Genomic DNA, 10,238 nt, shown 5'->3' on the forward strand with positions numbered 1-10,238 from the left:
CTGTAATTAAACTGATTTACGTTTTAAATTAAACTGATGTACAAAAATGTTAACTCATCTTTGTAGATTGAACGGAGTAGTGTTAAAAAAAAACTAATTATATAGGGATAGGATTTAGATATCTTGTTTTAATTGTTTTGATTTGCTTATTTACTTTTTCACTTTCTCTTAATTTCATTTTCCCAATTAAGGTCTAAATGTCTGAAGCCAATTCTCTACAATGGCAGGAACAAAAGTCTGCCGTAGAAATGCCATGACTGTTATTATGTAGTTGGCCTAAAATAGTAACATTTTAAAATAATGACTATAAAATACTGGAATATGTATTATATAATACAGAGGATATGTTCTGGCCATCACACACTAGCATGCAGTATCCCATATTTCAATTAGTCATAAATGGAAGATGGAGAGATTTTCCTTTACTGCTAGTTTTTACAATTGTTTTCAACTAGAAAATATAAATGAATCAAAAATATTGATTTCTCATTTTTCTATTAATATTTCCATTCTTAAAGTGAAACACCTCTTTTCCCAACTCAAATTCCATATGTCAGGTAGAACAGGAATCGAAAAGCTCACACAGGTCAGGATGTATACTGTCAAAGATGAAGTATTTTATTCACACAAATAATAATAATATACAATAAATTATTATTAATGAGCAATCATCAATTTTTAAAATCGAGAATTAAGTTTTAGAACAGGAGTGAAGTGGGGAACTGATCTGTTAATTGAAGTGTGTCTGTTCTTGTGCAAATGCTGTACATTGCCAACCCCCATGTCTCCGTCTGTCGTGTGCAGGTGCGGCTGCTGTGTATGGTGAACTAACTCAGAATATAAATGAGCAGCAACAGGTGTAGTTGCGGTCATGGAGGGAGGACGTGGCGTGTCACATTGAGCGCGGTGTCGACTCTCTGAGTGTTACATGTAGAATGGTTTCAGTGAAGACAGGAAATAGAGGAAGTAGCATTAAAAAACAAAAAAAACAAAAACACAAGAAGTCATGAGCAGGTCGTCGCTCTCTAGATCTTGATCTCGGTGCGGAAGGTCTGTACGAGCTCGTGTTTGGCCGGGTGTCTCCGTGCCCGGACCGTTAGGGTACCCTCAGCGCCCAGTGATGATGTCACCGAGGTGGGGTCCACATCCTCAGGTAGCTGGCACTTGTGGGTGAATGTGTTCATCACAGAACCGTCCTGGGCCAACTGTCAAGGGAGGAATATTACAGATGAGTTCATGTGTAGCAACTGCTTTAACTGACCCTGAAGGCCACACACTGAAACCTTTAGGTCCCAGGTTTCTGCCATGAGAAGACGAATAACTTTGTTTCATAACCTCTGAGACGTACAGCGCGTTAGCAGTGTAAATCAGAAGGAAAGCTTCCCACCTTTTCCGCACGAACTTCTATCTGGTTGTTGGATGTGGTGACGATGACGTCCTCCGGGGAGAAGTCTCGCACGTCGACTGTGAACTGGTACGAATCCCCAAGAGCTTTAATATTTCCAGTTCCACCTGAAACCAGCACAAGACGAGAAGGAGGATGTTTTAACTGAGGAGGAAATGGGTTTAAAGCTTTGCCAGTTAATGTTCACTCAATTTTTACAATACATTACTACTGAGCTTAAATCACTTCTTTCTGGTCTGATAATCGTGTTTCTGCTGATAATTACAGCAGCTGCAGGTGGAGTTTCATCAGTTTAACAAGCACTTTATTTAAAAGACTATACCATGTTATTGAATAAACTGCAGTGAATTTTATTTCATGCAGCGTATCCTGTTGACTGGTATAGATTCCATGCTAGAAATCAAACATGATTCAGGCTCATTATTTTCCGTTTTACTGGGTCTTTTTGCACAAACGGACATAAATACACTGACAGGTTCCCCACTGTTGCTGATCAGTGGTCACTTCTCTGTGTCACTATTGTAAACTTACCTCTCAGAAGATTTGTGAACTTTTAGTAAAGATCTCTTTAAACTGAACTTGAAATGATCTGTTGAGCATAAACAGTTAAAACCTACTAAAACAAAAATATAACTACTTCATAACTGAGATAAACACCTGTCTTCACCTTTTCTTTCGAAGACTTTAACATTAGCACCACAACACTTTGCCTGTGTATTTTGTAATACACAACAGAATCAGTGTGAAGTCGCAGTTCAGATTTCCCTATTACGTAATTTCAGCATTCGGCTTGTAGCAAGACAAACCAAGAATTTCTATTTCCACTTTCTGTAACTTTAATTTAAGGAAACGTCATGTCTCCTTTATTTCAGCTTATAACTTTGTGCATTTCAAAGCTGCATTCAGGACTTTAGTTTTGTTTTCTTAGCCACTTGGAGCCAGTGGAACAATCTAAAACAATGTTTATACACATATACACACAGAATCATCACCTTATAAAGTAGTTATGTGGAATGCAGTATGGAAAACAATTGTCTATTTATACATTTCAGCTGTCGTGGAGAAAGAGCTTTCACAGGGAGTCATTTCTATCCAACCTGCTGAATGTAAGTTCGATATTAACCTTTCTTTTAGCTCTGTTTTTATAATAACAATAATCTTTATTTCTAAACCCATGTTACAAAGTGCTTTACACAAGGCAGCAAAATAACAAGCAGGCAACAATTAAAACAAGCAATCAGAAATATAGCTAACAGCAATTTGAGACGCAGCAAAAGACAAATAAAAATAATGAACCTGAGCAAAAACAACAGGATTAGAATGAAAGTGTCTTAGACCGAAGGTTGTGTCACCAGCAAGAGCGTGATCAGTAAAAATCAATAAAACATATAAAAAGTTGTCAAGTTGTAGGACTACTTTACTTAATTTTATTGACTTCAATAAAAAAATAAGTAAAATCTTGTCTCTACCAACTTCTCAAAAAAATATCTGGTTGTTTAGCTGCTAAAAGCTTCAGTGTGTTTATCAAAGAAGCTAAAAAACAGTGATAATTATCTGTGGGCTTTGATCCATAATCTGTATGTGAAAACAGGTTCATGGCAGAAAACAGGTGAGGAAACAGCAGAGGACGATAATTAGACCATAATTTTACAGCCTGATGCATCGTGACGACGTCAGTGATTCTGAGCTCAGTGAAGAAGAACGTGGAAACACATGACCTCACACAGACTGGATATGAGTGTGAGAGAGAGACACTTCAGAGGCAGGTTAGTTTGATTATATGACATCATTTCAACTGTGTGTTTGTGTGTGTGTGTGTGTTTGTGTGTACTCTGGTCACCGGGCAACCATCTGGTCATTCCTTACGCATGCGTCATCCCAGATACTCTGTGTGTGAAGTCACACTGCTGGCAGACAGTCCAGCATTCCCTAGGTAGTGTGTGTATGTGTGTGTGTGTGTGTTTTCCCTTCAGCTGCACCCACCCTCCAGCTCCTGTGCAGCACCTATGGGATACCAGCAATGCTTCCAAAACAATTCTACTGAGCCCCTGACACACGGCGCACATGGAGCGTGAGTCCATTTAAAGTTCAGATGTCAGATATTCACACTGTCTGTGAACTGACACAGAGCGGCGGCCCTCACCAGCTCCACACCTCTCTGACCTGAGGATGAGGCAGGCGCTTTAAAGTGAAGCGTCTGCTGACTGAAATGTGGTTTTTAAAACAGAGAGCTGACCAAAAAATGCACCTTGTTTTTTCACATACATCTGTTTTCTTTTTCATGTGTTTACACTTTAGTCACACTCTTAGAAACACATTTGTCCACACACACACACAAACTACACCAGAGTCCTGTTGCCTTTCAAACACTGTCCTGCGTGTCGTCTCCCTCCTCTGAACCGTCGCCTCTGACATGTTTTATAAAGGAGAAAAACACCACACTGCAGACAAACGGCTCCCGAGCAGAGAGATGAATCTGCTTCACAGTCGAACCTGTCACTTCCTCTTGCTGTAGTTATTATTTTTACACCACTCCTGTAAACACACAGAGAGCTGAAATTTACTCCCAAACTTACTGGAAAACCCCAAGGCGTCGCTCCCGGGCCTCATGAAGGAGTCAAAGTCCTCGGTGAACAGTCCCCGGCTTTTCTCCATGTATGGGTTACCAGAGGACGAGGATGACGATGAGGATGAAGTCTGGTGGAAACTACGCTCCGATCGATAGGCAGAGGAGTTGGTCACACTCATGGATGGCTGCGAGTGCTGAGTGAGGCAGAGGAGGAGAGTGAGGGGGAGAGAAGAGGGAGGCGGAGAGAGCTGGGGGCTCCTTTGGGAATCTTCCAGAGGCTTAAGTGTTAGAAATAATAACACACAGCTCCTGACTTCCTTTTTTTCCCTTTCTTTCCTTTTCTATTTATGTTTTCTTGTTTCTATATGGTGAGATAAGTTCCCCACTGTCCTGCGGCCACTCTCCCATGGCCCTTATATACTATACGGCCCTGTGCGTTGGGGGGGGGGGGCACGTGTGTCACCGCTCATCGGGAAAGGCTAATAATGTTCTATATTTATCAGGAGACGCACAGGAGGGATGGAGAGAAGGGTCTGTGGTCGGAAAAGTTCTGGGCATTGAAGGGCCCTGAGGTTAAGAGCAGGAGAGAGAGAGGAGGATTTGATAGAGAGAGGTAGAGAAAGAGTGAGGGGGGGGGGCAACAGTTGTCATTCCAGACACACCATCCCTGAAATAGCTTCCCTCTCCTCTCTTTAACTCCATCGCTCCATCTGGCTGCTTCCTCTTGCTTTCTTAATATTTAGTGCCACGTCTTTGTCCTGAAATCGGATCCTCACATGGTTCTGCCATTAAATGTCACACTGGCCAATGTCTTCACAGCGTGGTTTCATCTCATTAGAGGGATTTATGTGTCTGTCTGTGTGTGTGTGTGTGCGTTTTCATCTGTTTATTAATTTTAATCTTTCCGAAGCAGCCAACATTAAAACAAAATGATTTGCCGGATGGAAAACGCAGCGTTCTCTCCCGCCGAGCCGCGTGAAGGGAGGAGAGTGAATTGAAAAGTTGCCTGTTATCTCAGAGGATAAGTACAGAGCAAAACAAAGATGGAAAGAATGTGCTTGAAAACAAAGCCGTCAGCGGGAGCAGGGGACTTAGTAGTGACATTGCTTTGTGGCTATTAATATCTACATGGAGAGTTTGTGATTAGAAAACACTCGCTGCTCTCCTGTGTAGTCTGTGCAGCTGATAGCTAATCCATTCAAGCACATTTAAGGGCTCTATCAGTGTTTGTGTTAATGTGACTTCAGGTATTTGACCTCTGCTTTGTCTGATCTGTATATGACGCGTGAAACACACGACTGGTGACATCACAGCCGCCGGTCGTCCTGGAACTGAAATGAAACAGTGAAAAATCAAAAGGACACGCAGGTTTCCATCTTTTGTTTTGAAGCCGGTCGCCCAGCGTTACACGTGACACCAGATGGTGTTATGTGCTTCCAGTGTTATCAGTGAAGAGCTCAAAGCCCCCCGCTGGAGATCTAAATCCAGCCCAGCAACTCACCAGCTCCCTGCCAGAGAGCACGCACGCACGCACGCACGCACGCACGCACGCACGCACGCACAGCTCCCTAGTAACAGCAGTAATACTGTTTGTTCATACTGGCCGTTTGCACCTCTAATGGGGCTTTCATCAGGAACGAAGCTGGCGGTCGTCTGCAAATGTCATTTGTTTGTTGCTGTAGTTCATAGGATTGTTTTTTTTCATTTTAATTATTCATTCATTTTAATTATTATTGTTCTTCAACCCTTTTGATTTCAGTCATGACCTTTGACCTCCTTTGAAAGGTAACTCTTTAAAGTTTACAACCAAAAAGTCAGAATGAGAATAAGAGATACCAACGTTAAAGACGCACATGGTACAAATCTAACTGTTTTTTGTTTCACCTGTTTTTTTATTTTATTTTTTTGGCAAAGAAAATTGATTTAACAGGTGTCGTAGTGATAAACACTTTGCTCAGGTCGAATCAGGAGCTTTCCAACAACAACTACACTGAGTCCAGCCCAGACCAAAACACAACTAAAGTAGCACCAAAGCCAAAGTGTCCCATGGTGTATTTTAAAAATTAAATAATATATGACATTTAAAAATATAAAGTCTTTCCTTTTTTTGTGAAATTAGTTTTTTTTTCCCTAAAAAGTATTTATATTTAAATGAAAGTACTTGAAAGGAGTATGGCATTCTTTGATGGAGCTGTTTGCATCTCATTAACATTAACAGACCTAAATCCACCAGCTCAGGGTTACACATGCAGTCGAAGGTCATGTCTTTTTTAAATGATAAAACTAAAAAAAAATACTATATACAGCTTCATTTCATCAGAGATGTTGTTGGTATCAAACCTGAGAACTGTCCGTCTCACGAGGCTGCTATTCAAGAGAAAGGAAGAGTGATAGCAGCGGGGGGAGGAGTGGGTGAGGGGGGGTGAGCATCGATGAGTGAGATGAACATAGTTGGACAAAGATGAGAGGGTGTCGGACGGAGCGGTGACAGGAGACGGACAAGAGGAGAAATGGATGATGGGAGTTGAAGTATAAAGGATGGAGAGGAGCAGAAAACGCAGTAGAGACGTTTGTTGAAATATTCTTTTTAGTCTGAAATGAAAGTTTAAAAGTTAAAGTTTTAAAGCTGTGAGATGCAGTGAGTACAGTAAACATGCATTTAAATGTACAGAACATATATATAAATCTATGTTGCTGAAATAATACTGACATGATTCCTGTTCATGCTCTTATCCAAGTCTGATATTTCTAATTAATAAATTCAAATCATAACAGCACAACTTCAAAGAAATGCATCATGGTCTTTTTTTCGCCACCTTAAGGCTTTCAGATACAGTATGTAGGTCACAATGAATGAGGATAAATATAGATACTGTAAGATAAATAAATAACAAGCTAATTCCACTGTATTCTCAATCTATGGATTTGATTACAATAATCAACATTAATTTAAAATGAGTATAAAAATGGTTTTAACTTTCTGATAAGGAAAACACCCAGAGACAGTAAAAGGAAAGAGATGATAGATTGCAAACCAATTATGTTGGAGATGTTAATGTGTAATGTTCCCAGATCATATTTACATATTTATTCATATTTAATGTTGAATATGTCCAATATTATTTATCAGAGAGATTTTTTGAAAATATAAAATATATTTATATAAAGAATTTGTCCTTATAGTTGGTGCAAAGGAGAAACTTCTCTCTAGTGCGTGAAGTCATTTAATGACCTCGGGGGAAAGACTAATTGCAATCTTTTTGTCAAGCTCTGTTTTTAGAAGCTGCACTCTCCACTGCAAGAATGAAGCCCCTCCCCCTCCCCTGGATATCCAGTTTTCCCATCGCTACCATTTACGTCTTAAAAGGCTTTTGGCTCCAGGTGCTGGACTCTGAATCAAGGTTCAAGGTAATGTGAGCAGAGTGGAGAGCTCATTGTCAACAAGTAAAGTGATGCCAATGTCTACTTAATAATTAAAACCTTTTGAGGAGCTGTAACTTATATATAACTTATAATATACTGCCATACTTCCTCTTTGGCTGTTTAAACTCAGGCTTAAAGGTCCCTCCAGTCTAAAGGTCTCTGTCCATGTGTAGTGTGAGTATAGATCAGGTCTAGCTTCTATATTAATACTGTGAAAGTATCAAAGCCTCAGTCCACAGAGAAATGCACACAGCCTGTATTCAGAAACTGAGCCTTAAAACCAGCCGTCAGGACTTCTGGAACTTTGTGATGTCACAATAAAGCAGTCACCAAGCCCCGCCCACCTGGACCCCCCATCCAACCTCGCAGGATTTGGTTTCTCGGAGTGTTTTACCTGAAATCTGCTTTATTTTTATTTGATCTCTAATAAAAGACTCTTATTAGTGTTTTGTTTGGCTCCAGTGATGTTCGGTACCAAAATACAAACCAAGACGTTCCACAGCTGCCATGATGTGTTTCCATTTATATACTTAATGCAACACATGATTTTCAAAAAAAAAGTCTCAAATGTCGCAAAAAAAAAAGTTTCTTTTTCAGACAAAAGAATATTTTGTGGCTCCTCCTTCATCAGGCCTCAGATTCATGTTTAATTAGAACAATGTCACGAGAAAAGAAAACCCAGCTTTATTTGCTTGACATCACTCGATGGAAAAATTAACCATTAGCGATTGTGTTTTGTCGCATTAACTAAAAGAAATTGCTTCTATTTTGCGTAAAACTGTGATGGAAACTGATGTTGTAGGGGTGAATGACGAGGACAGGCTTCTGGCTGAGGTCGAGTCTTGTGTCACTAATAAAAAAGATGAGCGGGAAGATGGCTGACCTCCACCTCCTCCACTTCCCATCACCATCTTTATGTTTCTAATTACAGCATAATTTAGGAGTACGGTGTCTAATTAGGGTACGACTTTCAGTAAACTGTTTATTGTCTAATAACGAACATAATACTTACTTACTTAATACGGCTTGTTATGTCTTATTAGTGTACTGTAAAATAAAGTGCGACCAGTAAAATAATTGCTAATAATAACTTCAGGGAGCAGGACAGGAACGCGGGTTCATGAGAATGACTCATAAGAATGACAACATGGCGGGAGGGAGAGACGTAAGCAAGTAAATCTGATCCAGTTGTCAGTGATCCACGAGTGACATTGAGTCACCTCAAAATGTTTGAGTTTGTGTGTGAAGTCCTATCTGCCCAAAGCTCGCTCTCTCTCTCTCTCTCTCTGTCACACACACACACACTCTCACTCACTCTCACTCACACACACACACACACACACACACACACACACACACACACACACACACACACACACACACACACACACACACACACACACACACACACACACACACACACACACACACACACACAGCTTAGGTTGTGCCTGCTTCAGCTGCTGTGTGTTACATAATGTTGCAGACAGAGGGAAAATTCCACAGTGATAGACGGGCTGAGCTGGAAGGTCGTCTCACTGCTGCTCTCTCATGTTCACAGGCAAACAGTCAGCTCTGTGTGCAAACGTTCACACGGGCCACAAATTAAAAAAAGGAAAAACCTGGAAGATGATGGAGAAACAAGACGACGCTGCTTAATTTGTCACACCTGTCTGGAGTTACACAGGTTTCCATGAAGACCAGAGACTGGGAGCTTCACTGACCCTCACATGGAAACCCTCCTCTATAAAAAAGCGCCACACTCATGCATATAATTTCATTTAAATGTATACATTATTCTGCCTGAAGTTATAATCGAGTAAAATACAAATTAAAACTTTCCCTTGAATTTTAAGCAGCATTAATAGATTTTCTTTTTTTCTAAGCCGTATTTGTCGCCACCTGATGAAGATAAGTCCAGTATTTTCCAGTCCTTTTACTATTGCTTGTATACATATTATAAGCGTAAATGCACAAATGAAGTGCAGGATATGTAACAGCAGTGCGTCATGTTGCTGCGTTACAGACCACTGGATTTGGTTGAAGTAGATCTCAAGTTGTTTTGATTGGTGAATCAATATTGTGTTTCCCTCTGGCTTCACTGAAATACTGTTGTTAGAAAACCACATTAACACCACTGATTTCATTTCATTTGGACTTTCCACTTTGATCTCTGACAGATTCCTCTGAGTGAAAACAGAGAGCGCTCGTCTCGGGACTTTTCGCTTTCAAATAAAATATTAGATTTATTTGTAAATGTATTCATATTCAGTTTTGTGGTTTGGAAACTGTGACATTTGATTTGGTTATTTTCTCCTTTGTCAGAGGAGAAACTCTCTGATGGTTGTGTGAGAGAAAAGTAAAGTAACCTCCTGTCTGGCTCTCTATTAATCTCAGTGTGCTGTTTCCATGGTAACAGTTTTTTATACTGAGAAGAGCAGTCTGTATGTGTGTACATTTCCGTGGTATATGCATATGTGTGTGTGTGTGTGTGTGTGTGTGTGTGTGTGTGTGTGTATGATTGATGCTCATTGCATGCAGATTTCAAATCTCTAAAATAACACAAGTGCTAATTGAAGGCCTACAGGGAAAATAAACATTAACTAAGGATTGTGTGTGTGTGTGTGTGTGTGTGTGTGTGTGTGTGTGTGTGTGTGTGTGTGTGTGTCCAGATCTGAACAATGATTACCTTAACCTTGAGCAGGCCGCTGAAGTTTGCTGATTTCTTTCAAAGTGTCGGTTCTTGATTATTGTCTGACGCTCAACGTCTTTTTCTGGTCCTTTTCAAATGAAGGTGTTTGAAGCGGCGGCGACACACGCGTCATCAGGGGCTCTGCGAAG

At 40.4% G+C, this 10,238-nt stretch overlaps 1 protein-coding gene across 2 annotated transcripts; it reads right to left on the minus strand.

Moving 5' to 3' along the window:
• Nucleotides 1–597: 597 nt before the first annotated feature.
• On the minus strand, nucleotides 598–10,230 carry hspb7 (heat shock protein family, member 7 (cardiovascular)). 2 transcript variants are annotated; one of them, XM_056385795.1, is made up of 4 exons: nucleotides 10,087–10,230; nucleotides 3,982–4,168; nucleotides 1,388–1,512; nucleotides 598–1,205 (listed from the first exon to the last, which is right to left on the minus strand). In XM_056385795.1, the coding sequence occupies exons 2-4, from the start codon at nucleotides 4,151–4,153 to the stop codon at nucleotides 1,026–1,028; spliced, it is 477 nt and encodes a 158-aa protein (XP_056241770.1). In that variant the 5' UTR covers nucleotides 4,154–4,168; nucleotides 10,087–10,230; the 3' UTR covers nucleotides 598–1,025. The 2 variants fall into 2 exon arrangements, with proteins under 2 accessions (XP_056241770.1, XP_056241771.1); XM_056385796.1 differs by lacking the exon at nucleotides 10,087–10,230 and having other exon boundaries at nucleotides 3,982–4,367.
• Between the last annotated feature and the right edge of the window lie 8 nt (nucleotides 10,231–10,238).

Source organism: Seriola aureovittata, chromosome 9 (genome assembly GCF_021018895.1).
Source record: "Seriola aureovittata isolate HTS-2021-v1 ecotype China chromosome 9, ASM2101889v1, whole genome shotgun sequence".
Classification (NCBI taxonomy): Eukaryota; Metazoa; Chordata; class Actinopteri; order Carangiformes; family Carangidae; genus Seriola; species Seriola aureovittata.

What these genes read in the sequence shown, in the direction of transcription:
- hspb7 (XM_056385795.1), bottom strand. Translation starts at nt 4,153, where the DNA reads ATGAGTGTGACCAACTCCTCTGCCTATCGATCGGAGCGTAGTTTCCAC. An exon ending in CGACGCCTTGGGGTTTTCCA is followed by an intron (nt 1,513 to 3,981) that starts GTAAGTTTGGGA and finishes TGCTGGTTTCAG; the next exon opens with GTGGAACTGGAAATATTAAA. An exon ending in TAGAAGTTCGTGCGGAAAAG is followed by an intron (nt 1,206 to 1,387) that starts GTGGGAAGCTTT and finishes CTCCCTTGACAG; the next exon opens with TTGGCCCAGGACGGTTCTGT.